The 25,809-nt window shown below is 43.9% G+C and overlaps 1 protein-coding gene across 5 annotated transcripts in view; it reads right to left on the bottom strand.

The window, feature by feature from the left end:
• Positions 1-363: 363 nt before the first annotated feature.
• Positions 364-25,809, bottom strand: part of TMEM248 (transmembrane protein 248) — a 37,292-nt gene continuing 11,846 nt past the window's right edge. For all 5 annotated transcript variants that reach the window (XM_054495072.2, XM_054495073.2, XM_054495075.2 and 2 more), the window contains 6 exons: positions 16,836-17,012; positions 13,602-13,887; positions 10,214-10,364; positions 7,766-7,949; positions 5,544-5,687; positions 364-3,419 (listed from right to left, as the gene is read on the bottom strand). In XM_054495072.2, the coding sequence (XP_054351047.1) occupies positions 3,399-3,419; positions 5,544-5,687; positions 7,766-7,949; positions 10,214-10,364; positions 13,602-13,887; positions 16,836-16,994 (945 nt within the window). In that variant the 5' untranslated portion in view covers positions 16,995-17,012 and the 3' untranslated portion in view covers positions 364-3,398. The remainder of the gene's footprint in view (positions 3,420-5,543; positions 5,688-7,765; positions 7,950-10,213; positions 10,365-13,601; positions 13,888-16,835; positions 17,013-25,809) is intronic.

The following is a 25,809-nucleotide window of genomic DNA, read 5'->3' on the forward strand; positions in this document are numbered from 1 at the left end:
CGGCTGGGCATACAGGCTTAGTGTATGCTGAGGGTTTATGTCACCGAGAGGTGTGTCTTGGAACTCCTATGTCTATTCAGTGCTCCCTGCTGGTCTGTATTTATTATTTACTTCCTTGGGGCAGGATTAGGGTCAGGCCTGCAAGCATTTGTTGGTCTAGCAAGCTACAGGAGGTTTTGTACCCTCAGGGGGAAGATGCATGTGCTTGGTGAGGCTGCCTTCAGCAGAACAATGACCACCCCTCGTCCAAATGACAAGTGACATTTCAAAGCAGCAGCTTGCAAAAAACCCTCAGCTGCTGATCACACACGTTCTTCCCTTAGAAAACACCCATCCGGCTGGAGGAAGAAGACGCAGAGCAAATAAATTCAGATGTTTTATTCTATAAAGCACATATGCACATACTTCAAACACGGAAAATTAATCTGGAAGTGAATGCCATAACAGATCAGCTACTGACCATCATGCAGCAAGAGGTGAAACGGACCCGCTGGCCCTCAGGACCCCACAGTGCCTGCAGGAGGGGTGAAAACCCAGGAAGCTAAAGCCCTACACGCTGCCGAGGAAAACGCAACAGACATGGCAGGTGCCTCACGACAAGAAACACTTACGAATAGAATCAAAACTGATTCAAGTCATACAGCGAAAGGACAAAAGGAAAAAGGAAAGAGATCAATATGATCCGAAACAATCGTTTTAAGAGTAAGTTGCTGACCTTCCGCTGGCCCTCCAGTCCGAGATGCCTGAGGGTGAGCTGGTGCTCCTGCACGGGGCCGCCCTAAACAGCAAGCGCACCCCGTCTGTCGCACACTTTGAATCCTGAGGTCCACCAGCAAACTCCGGCTGAGCATTGAGCCTGGGAAGTGCCCAAATGGTGACAGGTCCCCTGGGCTTCCTGAGACTCGCTGGAGTCTCTTCAGGTCCTAGGCCTCTTCGTCCAGGCCCCCAGGGCCTCCTCTCTCCCCTCAGCCTTCCTTTATAAACCTGATTGACTCTGCGTTTCTGTAAGATCTTTAGGAATTACTTGCTTAGGTGAATGTTGGATTTTAAAGTGTGTGTCCTGGCCTTGGGACAAGCCATCTGTCCAGGCATTTTTGGCACTTCCTTTCCTCACACCTAACAGTGTTGCCCCTCCCCTGGCTACAGATTCCAGCCACTCTCTGTCATTAAAACAAGGGTAACTAATATTAGCAACAAGCTGGATTGAACGAACCAGTGAAATTGGCTTTTTCACTGTCTTTCTCCTTTGATACCACTCTGCCAGCTATAAATCTATCCTTATAACTCTGCTTCATTGGGATTTTATTAATTCAATAGCAGCTTAATCTAAAATCTGATGGTCCTAATGATAATGACGTTTCTAGAGCCAAGCCACATGGCTCTTTCTCAATCTTGTCTCTTAAGGGTCTCAAAGTCTCTAAAGAGAAAACTAAATTAACAAGTTAGCCATGCATCATGTAAGCAACTCGTATCATACAAAGAAACTGGATAGACAAGTACGATTACTGCACTTGAAACATACTAAAAGGAAAAAGAAAAATACTAACATATCAAGTGACTATGGTGATTATTTTAACAATCTTCAATAAAAGCACGCAACTGTTTTCCATTCAAAAATGCCTGGGATAAAATGTTCTAGGCCAATGTATTTCAGAATGCAGGAACTAATCCTAATTTAAAACAGACTACAAACCTAGAGAGTTAAGGAAAGGAAGTACTCATGGTCATGTCCAAGGTTTTCATTGCCCTTCTGTTATAACACTGCCTGGGAGAACACAGAAGTTATTAGTGACAATGAGCTATTAAGGCAAAAAGTTATCTAAAAAAACATTAAGAATACAAGAAAGGACTGGAAAAGATAATGTATGGTTTTGCTTAAATGGTTTTCCTTAGAAGGAAAAAGAGACAGGGACTAGACAATCAAACAAAATGTTTTAAGAGGGCTGAGCGCGGTGGCTGACGCCTGGAATTCCAGGATTTTGGGAGGCCGAGGTGAGAAGATCATTTGAAGCTAGGAGTTCCAGACCAACCTGGGCAACAGAGGGAGACTCTGTCTCTACAAAAAAATTTAAAAATTAGCCAGGCGCAGTGGCACACGCCTGTAGTCCCAGCTACTCAGGAGGCTAAAGTGGGAGGATTGCTTGAGCCCAGGAGTTGGAGGCTGCACTGAGCTAAGCTCCAGCCTGAGGGACAGAGCAAGACCCTGCCTCCCCCCAAAAAAAAAATAGAAAAGAAAAAGAAAAAAAGTTACAAGAAAAATGCTTTCGATTTTCCCTGATAAATGGCAAATCAGAATTGCATTCCTTCAAATTTCACAGGCATCGTTTTCATAATTTTACTGATCTACTAGTTGCCATTTTCCTTCTGAAGATATGTTAGTCGCATAAAAATAAAAGCAAAACAAAAAGGAGGAAATCCACCCACTCTTTAAAAAAGAAAGAAAGAAGAAATCCTTTCCTATTAGACCGAATCATTATTCTTTCTTTCCATACTGTCATCTACATTCCAGAAAGCAGAAGAGCAAACGGTCACTCTAACTCTAGGGCCATTTACATCTTGAAGCCCTTTTGAGTGAAGAGGCGCTTTAACTTTGATAACAGAAGGGAGGGACAAGAGTGGACGACAAGACAGTAGAACCTTCTGTGCCAGCTCCAACAAGACCAAGTTGTCATCCATGTGGAAAATGAAACTTAGATCTTTACCATGTACGTGACTTAAATATTTAACTTTTTACTCAGGATAAAAGCACAAGTCTGTCCTAACTAGAGTAGTATTAAAATGTGACTATTTTATTTTTTCTTCATAAAGGAAAACAAAAAACAAAACAACAAAAACAAAACAAAAAAAACTTAGGTATGTTTCCTGCAAGCAAAATGGAGAAAAAGGTATTATTGTTGTTACTATGATTATTAAGCCACAGACACATAAAATCCACAAAATGGATTGGTGGCTTTGGAAATGCAACACCATAGCAAAGGTGCAGACTGTTTCAACTGTTCTCTACATATTGGGCTGAAACAAGAACCAAACCAAACTTCAACCCCACCAGCGACGCAATGCCCCCGTGACCTTGGTGAAAACATCGTCGTGACCAGCTAGATCCAGGAATCCTTCTCTAGAGACATGTGGAAACATCCCATCAGGTAGGTCCTCAAGTCCAAGGTGGGGTTGAAGGGCTCTGGCTGTACCCAGGGCAAAGCACGTGCATTATTGGACCAATTTCTGAATAGATTTTTATAAATATGTACAAATCAGTTACAGGCACTTGAAATGTCTTTGGCTGGAATAACCCAACATCACAAGATAATGTATTCACAGAGCGTCCAGGCCCAGGCTGGGTTCAGCAGGCAAGGATTATGGTTCTCTCAGTCTCTCTCAGAAAACAAGGAGCTGTGGAATTAGGCCTCAGCCAAAGCCACCTGGAAGACAGCAAGCCAGGGAAACCAGTCAAGAAAGGGAAGCCTAGGTAACTCAGCCCTACCCAAAGACCAGGACGCCACACTAACTGCACATATCAAGCAGGCAGTGAAGCTACTAAATCCCTAAGAAGAAAATCTCACCTAGGAAGCAATGACTAGAAATCTCAAAGTCTCCTGCAAGACGCAGCCCATCTGGAACCACTGTGCGGAGACAGAATTAACTGGTTTTTGTTTTTTTGAGACACAGTCTCGCTCTGTCGTCCAGGCTGGAGTGCAGTGGTGCAATCATAGGTTACTGCAGCTTCCAACTTCTGGGCTCAAGCAATCCTCCTTCCTCAACCTCCCCAGTAGCTGGGAATACACGCATGCACCATTACATCTGGTTAATTTTTTAACTTTTAGTAGAGATGGGTTCTCACTATGTTGCCCAGGCTTGTCTCGAACTCCTGGGCTCAAGTGATCCTTCTGCCTCGGCCTCCTAAAAGTCCTGGGATTACAGGTGCACCTAGCTGAGGTAACTGTCTTTAAACCTTGATAAGCATTCTGTTAAAAGACTGCTTATGCTGATGGACTACAGAGGAGGCAGCTACCCAGAGTCAGTAGTGCTCCAGTGGAGACTTGAGAACAACTGCCAAGTCACTCCCTTTAATAGCGACAGAGGCTTGGGTATATGATTAAAAATCCAACATCATAATTTAGGTTGAGGGTAAAGACACTTCTAATGAAGACAGAAACTACAGCTGGCCTTCTGTAATTGTGGGTTTCATATCCACAGATTCAACTAAAAATACACAAAAGAAGGCTGGGCATGGTAGCTCACACCTGTAATCACCTGTAATCTTTGAGAGGCCAAGGTGGGTGGATCGCTTGAGCCCAGGAATTCAAAACCAGCCTGGGCAAGGTGGCGAAACCCTGTCTTTTCAAAAAATACAAAAATTAACCAGGTGTGGTGATGCACGCCTGTGGTCCCAGCTACTCGGGAGGGTGACAATCGCTTGAGCCTGGGAGGTCAAGGCTGCAGTGAACTATGATTGAGTCATGAGCTATGATCGCACCACTCTACTCCAGCCTGGGTGACAAAGCGAGACCCTGTCTCAAAAAAAAAAAAAAAAATTAAAAAAAGCAAAAATACTCAAAAGAAAAAAACCAATATATAAGAATACAACAATAAAAATAACACAAGTTTTAAAAATACACTGTAACAACTATTTACATAGTATTTACATTGTATTAGGTATTATAAGTAACCTAGAAGCTGGGCCCAGTGGCTCACGCCTGTGATCCCAGCACTTTGGGAGGCCAAGGCAGGTGGATCACTTGACATCAGCAGTTCAACACTAGCCTGGACAACATGGTGAAACCTTGTCTCTACTAAAAATACAAAAATTAGCTGAGTGTGGTGGCGCATGCCTGTAATCCCAGCTACTCTGAAGGCTGAGGCAGGAGAATCACTTGAGCCCAGGAGGCGGAGGTTGCAGTGAGCCGAGATCGTGCCACTACACTCCAGCCTTGGTGACAGAGCAAAACTCTGTCTCAAAAAAAAAAAAAAAAAAAAGAAAGTAATCTGGAGATTAATGTTACAGAGGATGAGCTGGGCGCAGTGGCTCACACCTGTAATTCCAGCACTTTGGGAGGCCAAGGTGGGTGGATCATTTGAGGTCAGGAGTTTGAGACCAGCCTGGCCAACATGGTGAGACCTGGTCTCTACTAAAAATGCAAAAAATTAGTGGGGTGTGGTGGCTTGCGACTGTAATCCCAGCTCCTCAGGAGGCTGAGGTGGGAGAATTGCTTGAACCCGGGAGGCGGAGGCTGCAGTGAGCTCAGATAGTGCCACTGCACTCCAGCCTGGGCGACAGAACAAGATTCCATCTCAAAAAAAAAAGTTACAGAGGATGTGCAGAGGTCATATGCAAATATTGTACCATTTTACAGAAGGGATTTGGACATTCACGAATTTTGGTATCCATCAGGGTCCTGGAACCAATCCTCCTCGGATACCGAGGGATGACTGTCATTTCTTTAGACGAAAGGTGCCACCCACAATAAATGGAATAAGGATAACTGGGACTTTCTGTATACAGAGACCTCTAGCAAAATGCTGGCCGGACCCCATCCACCGCTCACCTTCTCGGGACAAAATTCAGGATTGCTCTGACGCAATTTGCTGGGTCTGCCCTTGATAACAGCATAGCAAAACATCGTTATCACCATCACAAAGAGGAAGTAACTGGTGTGCATGAGATGCAAATTTATTAATGAACGGTCATCCTAAATAAAGAAGAGAAAAAAAATCAGAAACATCTGCTATGAGCGACTGAAAGGTTTTAATGCTGGGTTTTGAGAGACAGGATTGACAGCCTCCAGACTTCCCACAACTTTTCTTCTTAGGCTGCAAGAGGAGGTTTCTCCTTTTGTCTCCTAAATGACCAAAGCTGGGTCTCATTAAGTGAAGACATGGTGCTCCCGAGCCTCTGTTGGAGAGCACCCACTCCTTCCTAGCGCTGTCCTCTGCCCTGCCTTCTGCACCCCCACACTGCCTGAACCCTGCCCCTCCAGCAGGCTTCCTCCCCTGCCAACGCTGCAGACACTCCGTCTTTAAGCCCCACTCCTTTCTGGACACATCCTCGTCATAAGACTGCCCTCAGGTTGCACGGCTGACAGCCGAGGCTGCATTCCTAACTCGTGGCTATGCCCCCACCAGGAAGGCCTCGGCACCTCACCTCTCCCCAGGATCACCTCCTTCCTCCTGCTTTTCTCTACTTCTCTAAGTCCTTGGATGAAAATGCTGAGATCATCCTTGATTCACTGCCCTTTGACCTCCCACATGCAGTCAATCCCCAGGCCCTGAAAGTTACTAGAGGGACCCCAGACATGCTTCCATTCCTTTACCCTCTAATATCTCCAGGCCTCAGGACAGCTCTGGGCTCCCCCGGTCATTTATAGTATAGCGGGGCAGCTCAGTCTTCTCAACACACTGCTTTACCAACCTCCACGCCCCAAACACAGGCAGGGACTGCCCTTGGCCAGGCATGAAGGGCCTCAGCCCACCATCTAGCCTGACCTCCACAGCTGGCTCCTGCAGGACCCTGGCCTACAAATGAGCCCCAGAAAAGGGCAAATGTCGGGCGCAGTGGCTCATGCCTATAATCCCAGCACTTTGGGAGGCTGAGGTGGGAGGATCACCTGAAGTCAGGAGTTCAACACCAACCTGGCCAACATGGCAAAACCCCATCTCTACTAAAAATACAAAAATTAGCTGGGCGTGGTGGCAGGTGCCTGTAATCCCAGCTACTTAGAATCACTTCAATCCAGGAGGCAGAGGTTGCAGCGAACCAAGATTGTGCCACTGCACTCCAGCCTGGGCGACAGAGCAAGACTCCATCTCAAAAAAAAAATAAAGAAAATTCAAAATAAAGAAAAAAAGAAAAGGGCAAAGGGCCAGGCCAAAAGAAGAGAGATCTAGCTAACACACACTGCCAGAAAGGAACATATTTACAAAATATCAAAGCAGTGTTAAAAAGTGGGCTCAGGCCAGGTGCAGCGGCTCATACCTGTCATCCCAGCAACTTCGGAGGCCAAGGCAGGAGGATCGCTTAAGACCAGGGGTTCAAGACCAGCCTGGGCAACATAGCAAGACCCCGTCTCTACAAAAAGTTTAAAAATTCTCCCGGCATGGTGACATGCACCTGTAGTCCCAGCCACTTGGGAAGCTTGAGCCCAGGAGTCTGAAGCTGCAGTGAGCTATAATTGCACCACTAGACCCCAATCTGGGCGACAGAGCAAGATCCTGTCTCTAAAAAAATAAGTGGGCTGAAGTCTAAGTAGGAAGCTGAGCTAGCACACAGCTACTAGACGAGATAGGTAAGTATTTTCTTCCCCTTGCCTCTTGGTTAAGTTAAATCCTATTCAGGCCTCACTCTCTAGCCGAAGATTCATCTCCTCCTACTACTCACTTCTACCTTTCAGAACTCTAAGCAGCACTATTTCTTGTTCACACGGACACTAACTAGTCTTCTATGAATGTCTGTGAACATCCCTCTAAGATAATATCAATAGAAGGATCCCTTGTAACCCCCCCAGGGATTAGGCAGTTGCTCAAGAAATAACTGCTGGTGAACAACAGAGAAAATGAAGAGAAAAACCAGATTTTTCTTAACCAATGGGTAACATGTTTTTCCAAGCATCCACCACTCCGCCTAGTGTCCTAACTCACCTGGAAATCTAAAGTGGCAGAGGATACGCTTACCCAGGGAAGTCAGCAGGGCCTACACCAACGGTTGCAGCACATGCGCACACATGTGCATATGCACGCACACACACACACACACACGATTTTTCTCACTTACATCTGGAACAATCACTGTAAGCTTGGGATTTAAAGCATGATAGACTTTTCCAATGGCCCCCTTATAACACCAGAAAGGATTGTAATCTTGGGCGTATTTTGTGTTGGCATCTCTGGCAGTTGTGAAGATCTTGTACCAGAGTGTGGCGTTGCTGTACGTGTCAGGAACACAGTGCGGTGGCTGTCTGCAGGAGAAGAGGAGGAGGAAAGACACGTGCTCAGTGGCCTGAGTCATTCACTTGTGTCACCCCCACAGCAGCTGGTAAAAACACTGAACACAGCAACACACATGGAAAGGAAAAATGTAACTTACATGTTCATGCTTCTTTGAGATAAATACCATTATATTTTAGTTTGAGGGCCTTTTTAAAAAAATAAAAATATAACAGAAAAATAAATAGGTGCCTGACATTTAGGAGTTTGGGTGTTGGATTTTTGCCTTCAGAATTCAGCCTACAGTCCTCTCACATGTGATGCAAAGCACATAAGCCCCTTTTAAGCCTATCTTCTCAAATTAGCTAAACTCTTAGTATATTAGTCCGTTCTCACGCTGCTAATAAAGACATACCCAGGACTGGTAATTTATAAAGGAAAGAGGCTTAATTGACTCACAGTTCAGCATGGTCGGGGAAGCCTCAGGAAACTTACAAGCATGGCGGAAGTGGAAGCAAACACATCCTTCTTCACATGGCGGCAGCAAAGAGAAGTGCCAAATAAAAGGTGGAAAACCCCTTATAAAACCATCATATCTCATGGGAACTCTCTTACTATCATGAGAACAGCAGCATGGGGGTAACAATCTCCAAGATTCAATTACCTCCCACTGGGTCCATCCCATGACACATGAGGATTATGGGAACTACAATTCAAAATGAGATTTGGGTGGGGAGACAGCCGAACTATATCATCCTTTTTTGTTTGTTTGTTTGAGACAGAGTCTCGCTGTTGCCCAGGCTGGTGTGACCTCGCTGAAACCTCCACCTCCCAGGTTGAACTGATTCTCCTGCCTCAGCCTCTCAAGTAGCTGGGATTACAGGCGTGAGCCATTGCACCCGGCCCAAAGCATATCACTTAGTTACAACTGGAAGCTTTACCTACAAAATTCTATATCAGTTACTGTAACACAAAGTAATGTTTCACTTAATGTGATCTTGTCCTACAAACCTCCAAATGTCTAAAATAGACAAATCTCTAGATAATTCTTATTTAAAAACGATTCACCATAGAATTCTTTTAAATAGGCTATATCTTATGTATTTCACCTATTTATAGATAATTATCTCCTTTATAGAGACAGGAGAGACCAAAAAAAAAAAAAAACAACAAAAAACCTAAAATGCAAAGCAATAACACTGAATGCTGCTCAAAAACACTGAAGTTTTCCTTCAAAAACCTTAATTGTTTAATGGAAAATAAAGTTCAATTTATATTTGATTTTAAAACTAATTTTCAAATTCGTAGGTAAAATTAAAGTAATTGTTTAATGGGAAATGATTTAAAATGTTACATTTTAAAATTAGTAATTGTTTAACGGAAAATAAGTTTTGATTACACTTGATTTAAAACTAAAATCAAGATAAACTAAAATCAATGATTTTAAACTATCTTTCTGGATAATGGAGATGAACAAAACCTTTATCTTTATTTTATTTGATTTATTTATTTTTTTGAGACGGAGTCTTGCTATCTCCCAGGCTGGAGTGCAGTGGCACGATCTCAGCTCACTGCAACCTCTGCCTCCCAGGTTCAAGCAATTCTCCTGCTTTAGCCTCCGAGTAGCTGGGATTACAGACATGTGCCATCATGCCCGGCTAATTTTTATATTTTTAGTAGAGATGGGGTTTCACTATGTTGGCCAGGCTGGTCTTGAACTCCTGACCTCAGGTGATCTGCCCACCTTGGCCTCCCAAAGTGCTGGGATTATAGGCATGAGACACTGCACCTGGCTGAAAACCTTTATCTTTAGAGAGCCTCTTTTCTTTTTGCCTTTTTTTTTTTTTTTAAATAGAGACAGGTTCTCCCTATATGTTGTCCAGGCTGGTTTTGAACTCCGGGGCTCAAGTGATCCTCCCACCTCAGCCTCCCACAGTGCTGGGATCGCAGGCCTGAGCCACTGCACCCGGCCACAGTGAGCCTCTTTTCTGTGACTTGCTGCTTCTACTCCTGCAGGAAAGACATCCTATGAATGCCCAACAACAGCCAGGTGCTTTTACTGCCTCGAGGGGGCACTAACTTTCTGATTTTATATGCAGAAGCTCTATCTTTAGAATTCCAAATTAAATAATCCTTTAGACAAATTAAATAATCCTTTAGATAGGTCTGAGTAGAGATAATTCTATAAAGAAATGTGAAGTGAGCCATCCTGAGAATTTACGGCCGAAGCAGCCCAGCCGTACTCACAGCAAGTGGAGCTTGTTACGCGCATTCACCGGGTGCCGGGTACACTTACACAGTGACGGGGAACACCCCGGGGCTGGCCGTGAGGGTCATGCAGGCTGTGAATACCACCTGCTCACAGTGACCGTGGAGGGCGCAGTCGTCTGAGCTCCACGCCGTAGGCAGGGTGAAGGTGATGTTTATCTCCTCGTGGGCTTCCCTGCCTATGAAAGAGAAATCTTTTTTTTATAAAGTCAAGAACCACATATTTGTTATTCTCTGGGATACAAATAAATTCTGAAATCAAACCCACACGGAATCATCTATCAGCCCAGGCACCTGCCTTTGTGGGATCTGAGGAACAAGAGTAGTCCTGACCCTGACCATGAGTCCTACTCAACTCAGAGCCACGAAGCAGCGAAGGAAGTGGCCACTTTCCAGTACGTGGCCTGGAGATGCCAAACCAGACCTCGGGCAGATCAGAGATGAAAAGCTCGGGCTCGGTGAATTATCCCCAGCATTTCTGCACAGCCGTCCAGCCATTTTCAAACATCTTTTATATGTATTATTTCACTTAAAATTTACTACTCTCCCATGAACTTGACCGAAGAAGTGCAGCTGTTCCCCTTTTACATATGAACAAACAGAGGTCAGAGGGTTTCAGAGTTAAGAAAGGCAAGTGATGAAGCTTAAACTAAAACCAACGTATTGCCAGGCACGGTGGTTCACATCTGTAGTCCCAGCACTTTGACTTTAGAAGGCTGCGGCAGGGGGATTGCTTGAGGCCGGGAATTTACGACCAGCGTGAACACGACAGCAAGACTCTGTCTCTACAAAAAAGTTTTAAAAATCAGCCAGGTGTACTAGTGCACACCTGTGGTCCCAGGTACTAGGGAGGATCACTTTAGCCCAGGAGTTTGAGGCTGCAGTGAGCTATGATCACACCACTGCACTCTAGCCTGGCGACAGATCAAGACCCTGTCTCAAAAAATAAATTTTAAAAATTAAAATAAAAAATAGCCAAGCATGGTGGCTCATGCCTGTAATCCCAGCACTTTGGGAGGCTGAGGCGGGCGGATCATTTGAAGTCAGAAGTTCAAGACCAGCCTGGCCAACATGGTAAAATCCTGTCTCCACTAAAAATACAAAATTAGCTGGGCATGGTGGCATGAGCCTATAATCCCAGCTATTCAGGAGTCTGAGGCAGAAGAGTCACTTGAACCCGGGAGACAGAGGTTGCAGTGAGCCAAGATTGTGCCACTGCACTCCAACCTGGGTGACAGGAGTGAGACTCCATCTCAAATTAACAATAAAAAAAAAAAAAAAAAAATCCCGAAGGTGTCCTTATGCCATGCCATAAGCAAGAGGTCCACTTGCTACATGGAAAACCCAGAAGTCACCTATACCTTGATTATTATGGGAATATTCTCACCTCTAACAGCCAATAGGAGGCTGGTGGGCACTTAAATTCCTTCAAGGACTTTTTATTTGTTTCTTGTTTTCTTTTTTTTTTTTTTTTTTTTGAGACAGGGTCTCACTCTATTGCCCAGGCTGGAGTACAGTGGTACAATCTTAGCTCACTGTAGCCTCGACCTCCCAGGTTCGAGCAATCCTCCCACCTCAGCCTCACAAGTAGCTGGGACTACAGGTGCACGCCACAACACCTGGTTAATTTTTTTAATTTTTCACAAGGACAGGTGTTTGCTATGTGCCCAGGCTGGGCTTCAACACCTGAGCTCATGCAATCCTCCTGCCTCAGCCTCTCAAGGTGCTGGGATTACAGGCATGAGCCACTGCATCCAGCCTAAGAACTTTTTTAAAAGCCTTTTGGTAACCAAATAACAAAAGGTTATTCTTCCAAGGCCCATATGAAGCCTTTCCTGATTATTCCAGCTTCCACTGCCTTCTAGCCCTTCTCCTGTATCACTTACAATCTGTCATGGGTTTAGTACTGGTCAAAGGGCAGTGTTCCACATTTTATAAGTATGTATTTTTCATATCCCTTATCAAGCACTTACATAGCATTTCCTTTGTGGCAGGAACTATTATAAGTGTTTGATAAACATTAACTCATGTTTATCTTTGTCTCTTCCATAACCCCAAAATTCCAAAAGGAAGAGACCAAATGTTAGGCCTTTTTTTTTTTTTGAGGTGAAGTCTCGCTCTGTTGCCTAGACTGGAGTGCAGTGGCATGATCTTGGCTCACTGTAGCCTCCACCTCCAGGGTTCAAGTAATTCTCCCACCTCAGCCTCCGGAGTGGCTGGGATCACAGGCGCCTGCCACCACGCCTGGCTAATTTTTTTGTGTTTTTAGTAGAGATGGTGTTTCACCATGTTGGCCAGACTGGTCTTGAACTCCTGACCTCAAGTGATCCACCCACCTCGGCCTCCCAAAGTGCTGGGATTACGGACGTGAGCCACTGCGCACGGGCCCATCTTAGGCATTTTCTTTTCTTTTCTTTTTCTGAGATGGAGTCTCGCTCTGTCGCCCAGGCTGGAGTGCAGTGGTGTGATCTCAGCTCACCGCAACCTCCACGTCTCGGGTTCAAACAATTCTCCTGCCTCATCCTCCTGAGTAGCTGGGACTACAAGTGTGCACCACCACGCCTGCATGCCCAGCTGATTTTTTTTTTTTTTTTTTTGGAGAGAGAGTCTCCCTCTGTCGCCCAGGCTGGAGTGCAGTGGCATGATTCTCAGCTCACTGCAACCTCTGCCTCCTGGGTTCAAGCTATTCTCCTGCCTCAGCCTCCCGAGTAGCTGGGACTACAGGTGCCTGCCACCACGCCTGGCTAATTTTTGTATTTTTAGTAGAGACGGGGCTTTGCCATATTGGCCAGGCTGGTCTCAAACTTCTGACCTTGTGATCTGCCCACCTTGGCCTCCCAAAGTGCTCGGATTACAGGCGTGAGCCACCGTGCCTGGCCAATTTTTTGTATTTTAGTAGTGATGGGGTTTCACCATATTGCCCATGCTGGTCTCAAACTCCTGAGCTCAGGCAATCTGCCCACCTCAGCCTCCCAAAGTGCTGGGATTACATGCATGAGCCACTGGATCCAGCCATCTTAGTCATTTTCTAGTTCCTCCCAGCAGCTTAGCACAGTGCCAGACTAACAATGGCCATTAAAAAATCTGTAAACTAATAGAAAATGTGTAGTAAGTAATGAAAACTCCAACAGGACAAGCCTGAATAAAAATTACGTGTTTGTAAATATTAGACAGCCCTTACAGTTTTTTCACAGTTTCTCATTCCTACAGGCTTTTGAGAGACTACTTCTAGCCAGGTACTTTACCATGTAATGATGGAGCAGAAATGGTTCATGTAGTTCAAACTCAACAAGAAAAAGACACACGTGCAAGACTACAATCTAGTACAATATAGTCAGTAAAAACACACACAGTGCATCCTCTTTTTGTAACAGTGATTGCCTGAGGAGCCTGAATGGAAAGTGGCTACTGCATACCTGAAAGTCCAATCTGATGCCCTAAGATGGTTGAGTACAGATGGGTGACGTTGCGGGAATACCCTCCGAAGGGTTTCAGTGGGTCCAGGGTTAGGGTGATTGCGACTGAGATATTCACCGGACCCGAGTCCTCCAGGGCCTGGGGGGACTGGGTGGAAGCTCGGGCCTGCCCGCTGGTCATTGTGCTTTCCGGAGTTGTGGTGTCGTTTGTGAGATGCTTCAGCGTTTCATTCTCTGATACACACAAGTCCAAATCATTGAACCGTAGCAGAAAAGTATTCCAATCCTTTGGGAAAGTGAAAGAAAGAGAAATGGGTGTGAGCAGCGCCTGTCTCCCACTACGGGAATACAGGTAAGACCCCAGTGTGGCACCGCAGCACATCAGCAAATTACAATTCAGAGCTGATCATTTAAGATCATGACAACTCGGCCACCACCCTCTTCACAGGCAGCACGATGTGGCTTTCCTAATCACTTTTATATTCACAACCTAAAATATGAACTCTTCACTGGCACAAGATACTCAATAAACTGTGAAATCAAATCAATTTATTCAAGAAAATCTTCTTTTAAAAAAATCCAGCATATTAGACTTAGCGAAAATGATCTAGCCTCAGAACCAAACTTGAAAAGAAAGCTTGAATAAAAGCATTAATCTAAACTCATTTTGCAACTACAATTCTTTTCTTTAAATAAAGTCACCTTAAAATAATGTCCCAAAAGGTCAATTCCACATACCTTGCTCTCTTTCTCTAGAACACAAAACAGCAGTGAATACTAATACTCATTTGGGACATTGCCCCCCTTCTTATGGACTTTTGATGACACCTTAGAGCAGCAACGATTTCAAAAAGGAAGGGGCCAGGTACGGTGGCTCGCACCTGTAATCCCAGCACTTTGGGAGGGCAAGACAGGTGGATCATTTGAGGTCAGGAGTTCGAGACCAGCCTGAGCAACATGGTGAAACCACATCTCTACTAAAAATACAATAATTAGCCGGGTGTTGGTGGTGTGTGCCTGTAATCCCACTTGCTTGGGAGGCTGAGGCAGGAGAATCGCTTGAACCTGGGAGGTGGAGGTTGCAGTGAGAGATCGTGCCACTGCACTCCACCCTGGGCGACAGAGCGAGACTCTGTCTCAAAAAAAAAAAAAAAAAAAGCCATCTGAGGCCAGGTACGGTAGTTCACACCTGTAATCCCAGCACTTTGGGAGGCCAAGCAGGGTGGATCACTTGAGGCCAGGAGTTCGAGACCAGCCTGGGCAACATGGTGAAACCATGTCTCTACTAAAAATAAAAAAATTAGCTGAACATGGTGGCGCATGCCTGTAATCCCAGCTACTTGGAAGGCTGAGGCACGAAAATCGTTTGAAGCGGGGCAGAGGCTGAAGTGAGCCAAGATCGCGCCACTGAAGTCCAGCCTCAGCCTGGGTGTCAGAGTGACACTCCATCTCAAAAAAAAAAAAAAAAGTCATCCGAGCAACCCCTACCCAGCCCAGTAAGTCTACCCTTACAGCATCAGTTTAACTGTATGTGACATTTAGTAAGACTGCAACTGCGTCTATCAAATTACATTTTCCCTAACACCTACAAACTCAACTGACCATTCTAGTACATTAGGGTTGAAAATGAACATTCTAGTCTCAGTCCTTCATAGTCCTAGACATGAAGAAACTGAGGCCCAGGGCAAATTAGGGACTCTCCAATTCTAGTTCAAGGTAGAATCAGCATTAAGTTCTGATTCACAGCCCCAAATGTTTCCCATACACCACTGCCTTTCCTACAACCTAGGATCCTCATTTGAAAATAAAAATCACGAAACTAATCATAACCAAAGTTCCAAAGCATCTCAACAATGCGTTCCTACAGAGCTGGAGTCCACGTTGAACAGCCGGCTAAAGCCACCAGGCCTAATTTGGATTATTAAGGGCTAATTATCCAGGCTTCATTGCAACCACTGGCCTTGGCCAAGTGCTCAACATGGACTCAAGCTCTGCGGGAAAGAAATGGCAGGAGGCTGTGGAGCTTTAGTTTTGAGTAGAATATTCATTTTCAGCCCTGATGTGGGGGCAGCCTGTTTTCACCACCTTTAAAGATTGAGGCAGGGTCAGAAAAGAGGGAGAATTAAGCCAGCCAGTATGTCTCTTAGTAATAAACTCTTTGAAAGGGTTACATGGTAGAAATAGCTAAAACTCGTTACTTGAACTGTGCTAGAAAGAGTTCACATGTGTAGGCGGTTCCTTTTGCCAAGATCACTTAAGATCCAGAATGCCCTAGAGCACAAGAGAAAGCTACGATCTCAATTACATGGAACAGAACTCTCCTCTCTATTGCAAGGCATACTCAGTGCGGCAACCACGCAATCCCAGCCCCACCCCCACCCCCACCTCCACCCACCAACAAATCCAAGAAGAAGGAAAAAGAATAAGAGAAGGCACCCAAGGAACCTACTAAAAGACAGGAATTAGGCTGGGTGCAGTGGCTCACGCCGGTAATCCCAGCACTTGGGGAGGCCGAGATGGGTGGACCACCTGAGGTCAGGAGTTCGAGACCAGCTTGGCCAACATGGCGAAACCCCGTCTCTACTAAAAAGACAAAAATTAGCCAGACGTGGTGGCAGGCACCTGTAATCCCAGCTGCTCAGGAGGCTGAGGCAGGAGAATCGCTTGAGCCCAGGAGGTGCAAGTTGCAGTGAGCTGAGATTGCGCCACTGCACTCCAGACTAGGTGACAGAGTGAGACTCTGTCTCAAAAAACAAAAAACAAACATATTTGGAAATTAGGCCCTGTTTTTGAATTTCTTTAGGATTCCTTCTTATCTCATGAAAAAAACCATTAGTACAACTGATAAAACTCCATGATGATATGTGGTTTTAAAATACCAAACGTTGTTTTCTAAAACAGCAATGAACCCATTTGAGATGGAATATTAAAGAGGTGAGGTCTCCAGCTTTTTGACACAGATCATTTTACAAATGTACTCTCCAACGTGCATGTTTCACTGCTGAAATAGTCTAACTGAAACTGGTAGCATATTTAAATCAAACAATACCCATCTAGGTATTTCCTAACAAAGTGAGTCCTGGGGAGATGGAAAACAGTAAATTCTGAATAAATACTGATCTTTCTCACTAGGAGAGAAAGGCCAAAACCTAAGAAAGCTATATGGCAAGCCACAGGGTGTTGCCCCACTCCACAAGGACCAGCCAGCCCGGGAGAAGTCAGAGCATACTGTACCTCTGCCATTTCTGGGGATTTAATCTCCTTGATTTTGAAGAAGTAGCCCAGGGTCAGGAAAGCTATGGCCATGGCGCTCACACTGATCATGAAGACCACCAGGGGAGGCCGACTGCTGATGTACACCTTCAGGTTCTCCAGGGGGTTGATGCTGAACATTATTCTGATCAGCTCCACCTGAAAGAAATGAATCAGAAGCCTCAAGGACTGACTTGCCAACAGGAAAGCTATGATTCTTTTGTTTGCTTTTGAGGTGTTGGGGGGTGAGCTGGGTGGGATGGGCACTCATTACTGAATTTGAGAAATGTCGGATCATAACTTCATTCAAAAGACTAGAAGGAAAAAACACTAAATGTTAACTGCCATTACCTCAAAGTGGCAGGATCCTGAATACATATTCTCTTTCAGTTTGAATCTTCTAAATATTTTGTGTGTGTGTGTGTGTGTTTTAAGAAACAGGGTCTCTCGCTCTGTCACCCAGGCTGGAGTGCAGTGGCGCGATCATAGCTCACCGCAGCCTTGAACTCCCAGGCTTAAGCTATCCTCCACCTCAGCCTCCCGAGTAGCCAGGACTAAAGGTGTGTACCAATATGCCCGGCTAATTTTCTTTCTTTATTTATTTTTTCTTTGAGACGGAGTCTCACTCTGTGACCCAGGCTGGAGCAATGGTGTAGTCTCGGCTCACTGCAACCTCTGCCTCCTGGGTTCAAGTGATTCTCCCACCTCAGCCTCCCGAGTAGCTGGGACTACAGGCATGTGCTGCCACACCCAGTTAATTTTTGTATTTTTAGTAGAGATGGGGTTTCACCATATTGGCCAGGCTAGTCTCGAACTCCTGACCTTGTAATCTGCCCGCCTTGGCCTCCCAAAGTGCTGGGATTATAGGCATGAGCCACCATGCCCGGCTAATTTATTACTTTTTAAGAGATGGGGTCTCGCTATGTTGTCCAGGCTGGTCTTGATCTCCTAGCCTCAAGCAATCCTCCTGCCTCAGCCTCCCAAAGTTCTGGGATTACAAGTGTGAGTCACTGTACCCAGCCTCAATCTTCTAAATATTCTATAATAAATACTTAAAAATAAGTAACACTTAAGTGTTACTTCCATATCACTTAAGGAAAGGTTTAGGTGGGTCAGTAATGTGACACAAGTATATACACAACAACATGTACAGAAAGAAAGTGAGGATGCTCTCATTTCCTGCCACTGAAAAGCTGAATTCTATTTATTCGACATTCTGTCCTGCTCACTGCCATATAGCTCACAGCCATCCTAGCCCTGCTTAAAAGCTCCTAAGGCTTCTACCAGACCTAGGAGAGGTCGGCAATAGCTCCCTGTCATGGCCCACAGGGTTTTCAGGACTCAGAAGCCCTGCCAATCTCCCTGACTGCATCGCCATCCACTTCCCCTCCTCCCTCCTGGGCTTTGGCCACACTGGACTTGCTATTCTTCAGGATCGTCTTGTCAATGTCTGCAAAGAAATCAGCTGGGACTGGCAGGGACTTCACTGAATCTGTGGATCGGTTTGGGGAGTGCTGCTCTCTTAACAATGTTGTCTGCTAGTCCGAGAGCCTTGCAGGCCTTTCTGTCTATTTAGGCTGCTTATTTGAACAATGTTTTCTGTTTTCAGTGTTAACATTTGCGCTTCTTTTATTAAGTTTATTCATAAGTATTTAATGCTTCTTACCATTTTTGACCATGATGTAGCTGAAAAATTTTGTATCTGCCTGGATGCTTTCCCCAAACATTTCCACGTTTGCTCTTCTTAAAACGCACGTCTATGGCTGGGCACAGTGGCTCATGCTTGTAATCCCAGCACTTTGGGAGGCCGAGGCGGGTGGATCACTTGAGGTCAGGAGTTCAAGACCAGCCTGGCCAACATGGCAAAACCCCGCTCCAATACAAATACAAAAATTAGCCAGGTGTAGTGGTGCACACCTGTAATCCCAGCTACTAGGGAGGCTGAGGCAGGAGAATCGCTTGAACCTGGGAGGCGGAGTTTGCAGTGAGCCAAGATCACGCCACTGCACTCCAGCCTGAGGGACAGAATGAGACTGTCTCAATTAAAAAAAAAAAATGCAAGTCTCTGTTTAACAGGCAGCTCCTCAGAGCACGCCTTCCCTGGTCACCCTCAGCCCCTGCTTTATTTCCTTCATATTGTTTAGCATCAACCAAGAGCACAATTATTTTCCTACTTGTTTACTGTTTGTCATCCCTCATTTATGAGCCCAACGAGAGTGGAGATTTTGCACGCCTTCCCTGGTCACCCTCAGCCCCTGCTTTATTTCCTTCATATTGTTTAGCGTCAACCAAGAGCACAATTATTTTCCTACTTGTTTACTATCTGTCATCCCTCTTTTATGAGCCCAGTGAGAGTGGAGATTTTGCCTGTTTTGTTCACGGCTACAGCCCTGGCCCCTGGCCCCTAGAACAGTAGTTGGCACACAATGAGCACTTATAAATATGAGCAGACTGCGACAACATTAGCAAAAAGCAATTTTTAAAAAAGTCTGTATCAGCGTTTAAATTTTAGAGACAAAGAGATGCATCAACAGCCCCTAAAAATCAACAGCAACACATTTTCCATGCCACTTTCACTCAACATTGTTTTTCTGACATCTCTGTTGATCTCTGTTGATCTAGTTCGCTGAATTTCACTGATGTATATATGTAATTGTTTTGTGGTTGAGTTATCCCAGTGTGAGGGGCCTAGCTGGGTTCCTGTTACTGTTTTACCCACCAAGGGCACTGCAACAGGTACAAGAGTGGCTGTAGTACAACAAAGTCACAGAGTAGGGCCTGTCTTCAACCTCATATTGTCAGACCACGCTCCAAGGAGATCAACCAGTTTACACTTCCCCAGCAATGAAGGAGCCTGCTCCATTCCATGAGATTTGTGCCAACACTTGATTTCCTAAGGCATATTAATTTGGTCCAAAAAGACAGATGTGAAATGATATCTCTATTATTTTAAATTGTATCTCCCCAAAACAGAGCATCTTTCCGCTTTTTTCTTCAGCCATTTAGGCCCAATCTTAAGTGAACTGCCTGAATCCTCTGGTAATTTACTAATAGGGTGTTAGTCTATTTCTTATTGATGTTTAGAAATTCCTTTTGTGTTTTGGGTACTAAGCCTTTAACAGTTTTATATGTTACATATAATTAATCCAAGTCTGGGTTTTCTTTAATATGGTTTCGGGTATCTTTTGCCATATGAAAGGTTCTTGAGAAGCCAGGCACAGTGGCTCACGCCTGTAATCTCAGCACTTTGGGAGGCCAAGGCAGGTGGCTCATGAGGTCAGGAGTTCAAGACCAGCCTGGCCAATATGGTGAAACCCCGTCTCTACTAAAAATACAAAAAGTAGCTGGGCATGGTGGCGTGTGCCTGTAGTCCCAGCTAGTTGGGAGGCTGAAGCAGGAGAATCGGTTGAACCCAGAGGGTGGAGGCGCAGTGAGTTGAGATCACACCACTGCACTTCAGCTTCAAGGACAGAGCGAGACTCCATCTCAAAAGAAAACAAAAAGAAAAGAAAAAGAAAGGTTCTTGATATTTTTAATGGACATAATTCACATACCATACAATTCACCCATTTAAAGTATACAATTCAATGATTTTTGGTATATTCACTGAATTGAACAACAATCTTCACAATCAATTTTCAAATGTTTTCATTGTCCTATAAAGAAAGCCCAACCTATAACAGATACATAAAAAATAAAAATAAATTAAAACATACCACCAGAGAAAAATCACCTTCACTAAAATGAAGATAGGAAGGAAGGAAAGAAAGAAGAAAAGACCACAAAACAACCAAAAAACAACTAACAAAATGGCAGGAGTAAATCCTTACTTATCAGTAACAACACTGAATGTAAATGGACTAAACTCTCCAATCAAAAGACACAGTGGCTGAATGAATAAAAAAGCCAGACCCAAAGATGTGTTGCCTACAAGAAACACACCTTACCTATAAAGACACACATCAAATGGAAATAAAGAAATAACCAGGCACGGTGGCTCACACCTGTAATCTCAGCATTTTGGGAGGCTGAGGTGGGCAGATCACCTGAGGTCAGGAGTTCAAGACCAGCCTGACCAACATGGAGAAACCCCGACTCTACTAAAAATACAAAAAATTAGCCAGGTGTAGTGGTGCATGCCTGTAATCCCAGCTACTCGGGAGGCTGAGGCAGGAGGATCACTTGAACCTGGGAGGCAGAGGTTGTGGTGAGCCAAGGTCGTGCCATTGCATTCCAGCCTGGGCAACAAGAGCAAAACTCTGTCTCAAAAAAAGAAAATAAAGAAATGGAAAAAGATATTCCATGCAAATGGAAACCAAAAAAGAGTAGAGCAGAAGTAGCTATACTTAACCAGACTAGATAGATTTCAAGACAAGAACTATAAAAAGAGACAAAGGAGGTCAAATGGTCAATTCAGCAAGATGATGTAACAATTATAAATATATATGTACCCAACACTGGAGCACTGAGATACATAAAGCAAATATTAGAACGAAAGGGAAAGATAGACCCCAATACAATCATAGCTGGAGACTTCAACACTCTACTTTCAGCATTGGACAGATCATCCAGACAGAAAACCAACAAAGAAATGACTTAATCTGCACTACAGACCAAATGGACCTAACAGATCACATGATCATTCCCAAAAACAGATCACATGTTAGGCCACAGAACAAGTCTTAAAACATTAAAAAAAAATAAGAAATTATATCAAGTATCTTCTCTGACCACAATGGAATAAAACTAGAAATCAATTACAAGAGGAATTCTGGAAACTATACAAACACATGGAAATTAAATAATATGCTCCTGGATGGCCAGTGGGTCAATCAAGAAATTAAGAAGGAAATTAAAAAGTGTCTTGAAACAAATGAAAATGAAAACACAACATACCAAAACCTACGGGATCCAGTGAAAGCAATACTAAGAGGAAAGTTTATAGCTATAAGCACCTACATAAAAAAGTAGAAGAACATCAAAAAAGCAACGTACAATGCATCTTAAGGAATTAGAAAAACAAGAGCAAACCAAACACAAAATTAGTAGAAGAAAAGAAATAAAGATCAGAGCATAAATAAATAAATTTGAAACGAAAAAATATAAAAGATCCATGAAACAAAGAGTTGGTGTTTTGAACCAGGCGAACTCAGAAAAAAGAGAGACAAGATTCAAAGAAATAGTATCAGACATGAAAAAGGAGATATTAAACCAACATCACAGGACTTCAAAGGATCATTACAGGCTACCACGAGCAACTGCATACCGGCTGGAAAACCTAGAAGAAATGGATGAATTCCTATACACACACAACCTATCAAGACCTGACAGCTTCACTGCTGAATTCTACCAAACACTAAAAGAAGAACTAATACCAATCCTACATAAACTATCTCAAAAAGCAGAGGAAGAGGGAGTACCTCCAAACTCATGCTAGGAGGCCAGTATCACCCTGATACCAAAACCAAAGACATATCAAAAAAAAAAAAGGAAAACTACAGGCAGATATCCCTGATGAAGATTGTTGTAAATCTCCTCCAAAACATACTGGCAAACCAAATTCAACAAAACATTAAAAAGATCATTCATCATGACCAAGTGGGATTTATCCCTTAGAAGCAAGGACGGTTCAACATAGGCAGATAAATCAAAGCGATACATCATATCAGCAGAATAAAGGACAAAAACCATATGATCCATTCAACTGATGCTGAAAAAGCATTTGATAAAATTAAATATCTCGTCATGATACAAACCCTCAAAAAAACTGGGCTTAGAAGGATCATACCTCACACAATGAAAGCCATATACAACAGGCCCACAACTAGTATCACACTGAATGGGGAAAAACTGAAAGCGTTTCCTCTAAGATCTGGAACATGACAAGGATGCTCACTTTCACCACTGTAATTCAACAGAGTACTAGAAGTCCTAGCTAGAGCAATCAGACAAGAAATAAAGGGCATCCAAACTGGAAAGGAATAAGATAAATTATCCTTGTTCGCAGATGGTATGATCTTATATTTGGAAAAATCTAAATACTCCATCAAAAAACTAGAACTGATAGACCAATTTTCAGTAAAGTTGCAGGACACAAAATCAACCTACAAAAATCAGTAGCATTTCTATGTGCCAACAGAGAGCAATCTAAAAAAGAAATCAAGAGTTCAGGCATGGTGGCTCATGCCTGTAATCCCAGCACTTTGGGAGGCTGAGGCAGGTGGATCACTTGAAGCCAGGAATTCGAGACCAGTCTGGCCAACATGGTGAAACCCCATCTCTACTAAAAAAAATAAAAATTAGCTGGGCATGATGGTGTGCATCTATAATCCCAGTTACTCGTGAGGCTGAGGCATGAGAATCCCTTGAACCTGGGAAGCAGAGGTTGCAGTGAGCCAACATCGTGCCACTGCACTCCAGCCTGGACAACAAAGTAAGACTCCGTTTCAAAAAAGTATAAAAACGATTTACATAGTACTTGCATTGCATTAGGTACTGTAATCTAGAGATGATTTAAAGTAAATGGGGCCAGACACAGTGGCTCACGCCTGTAATCCCAACACTTTGGGAGGCCAAGCTGGGTGGATCACCTGAGGTCAGGAGTTTGTGGCTAGCCTGGCCAACATGGTGAAACCCTGTCTCTACTAAAAATACAAACGTCAGACAGGTGTGGTGGCACGCACCTGTAATGCCAACTACTTGGGAGGCTGAGGCAGGAGACCTGCTGGAACCCAGGAGGCGGAGGTTGCAGTGAGCTGAGATTGCGCCACTGCACTCCAGCCTGGGTGACAGAGCAAGACTCCATCTCAAAAATAATAACAATAATAATCTAGAAACAACACTAGTTAGGTTAAGATTAATAGGATTCATAAATAAAAATGTCAACAGTAAATCAGAGTTCAATTTATTGAGCAAAAACAAAAACTTAATTTTTTTTTTTTGTTTTTTTGGACACAAGAGTCTCACTCTGTCGCCCAGGCTGGAGTGCAGGGGCACAATCTCAGCTCACTGCAACCTCCGCCTCCTGGGTTCAAGTGATTCTCCTGCCTCAGCCTCCTGAGTAGCTGAGATTACAGGTGCATGCCAACATGCCTGGCTAATTTTTGTCTTTTTTTTGTAGAGACAAGGTTTCACCATGTTGACCCCACTGGTCTTAAACTCCTGTCCTCAAGTGATACGCCCGCCTTGGCCTCCCAAACTGTTGGGATTATAGGTGTGAACCACCACAACTGGCCCAAAACCTTAGCCTTATATAAAAATGAATAGGACCCATTTATCACTTGGAACAATTATGAAACATTCAGAAAAACAGTAGAAAAATCTGAATTAGAATTTACTTCAAGGAAAACTAATAGTCATTAAAAGCACATCGCACTAGAATTTAAACAATTATATCAACAGAAATACCCACAAAATGGCAAATATTGTCAACATAAGCCAATTTAATTTAGGGAAACTTCCAGCACAGGACAATTATAGTCACTAAAAAAGCGAAAGAATGGACCGGGCGCAGTGGCTCACATCTGTAATCGCAGCACTTTGGGAGGCCAAAGCGGGTGTATCACCTGAGGTCGGGAGTTCGAGATCTGCCTGACCGACATGATGAAACCCCGTTTCTACTAAAAATACAAAAATTAGCTGGGCATGGCGGCATGTGCCTGTAATCCCAGCTACTCAGGGGTCTGACGCAGGAGAATCACTTGAACCCAGGAGGCGGAGGTTGCAGTGAGCTGACTTCGTGCCATTGCACTCCAGCCTGGGCAACAAGAGCAAAACTCCATCTCAAAATAATAATAATAATAATAATAATAATAAAAGAATGTTTGAATAAAACTATTAAGATTCCAAACATTTTACAAACTTAAAATTCCTTTTTACCATTCACAAGCGTTTTCAAACAGAAATTAATGAAGACTAAATAAATGTATTCCCTCTGCAAAGAGTTACAAGAAAATTTCTGTAAGCGTCACAGTGGCAAATGTTAGTTTTAATTAATGAATAAATTAAGTTCTGTTTAGGAAAAAAAAAAAGAAAAAGAGATAAAAGAAAGCACACTATTTGACCCCTCCCCCTAAATTCATTCCAACTCCAATTAGGGCGTCCCGGTATTGACCAAGATGAAGAAAGAAATGACCACCGCTGGGAAGCTGCCTCTCTGAAAAGTCCAGGGATTTAGGGTGAACAGAACACGGCCAAAAGGCAAATTCACAAGCATGTGAGAACATGTGATGAAAATCTATCAGCACAGTACCTTAGATCTCTGAGACTAACTCAGTGAAGACGCTAAACATCAGATGGCACTTTAAGCAAGCAAAAGGCAATACCAAGATTATCCCAAAGATATCTCTAGCAACCCACAAGTTACAAGAACACAAGTTCCTTAAAAAGGGGCACGGAAATGCTGTGTTGTAAACTTTCTGGAGACCAACTTGGCTATACATATCAATAGTTTTAAAATCTGGCATATTTTATCTCCAACATTCTACTTCTAAGAACTAAACCTAAGGAAACACCCATTGCTCCAAAGATTTAACTACTCAGAGTTATTTTTGGAGTGTTTGCAATTGTTAAAAAATGGAAAACTACATATCCAACAATAGCAGGGGACAACTGAATAAAGTAGGATTTCTCCCCAGTATTGTACCTATCAAAAACAAGATCTGGGCATGGTGGCACACGGCTGTAGTCCCAGCTACGTGGGGGGCTGAGGCGGGAGGATGGCTTGAGCCTGGGAGTTTGAGGCAGCAGTGAGCTATGATTACGCCACTGCACTCTAGCCTGAGCAACAGAGTGCGATCCTATCCCCCACAACCACCAAAACAAAGCAGGAGCTAGGCACAGTGGCTCACGCCTGTAATCCCAGCACTTTGGGAGGTCGGGCTGATCACCTGAGGTCAGGAGTTCGAGACCAGCCAGGGCAACATGGTGAAACCCTGTCTCTACTAAAAACACAAAA

The sequence above is a fragment of the Pongo pygmaeus genome, chromosome 6, assembly GCF_028885625.2.
Source record: "Pongo pygmaeus isolate AG05252 chromosome 6, NHGRI_mPonPyg2-v2.0_pri, whole genome shotgun sequence".
Taxonomy (NCBI): domain Eukaryota; kingdom Metazoa; phylum Chordata; class Mammalia; order Primates; family Hominidae; genus Pongo; species Pongo pygmaeus.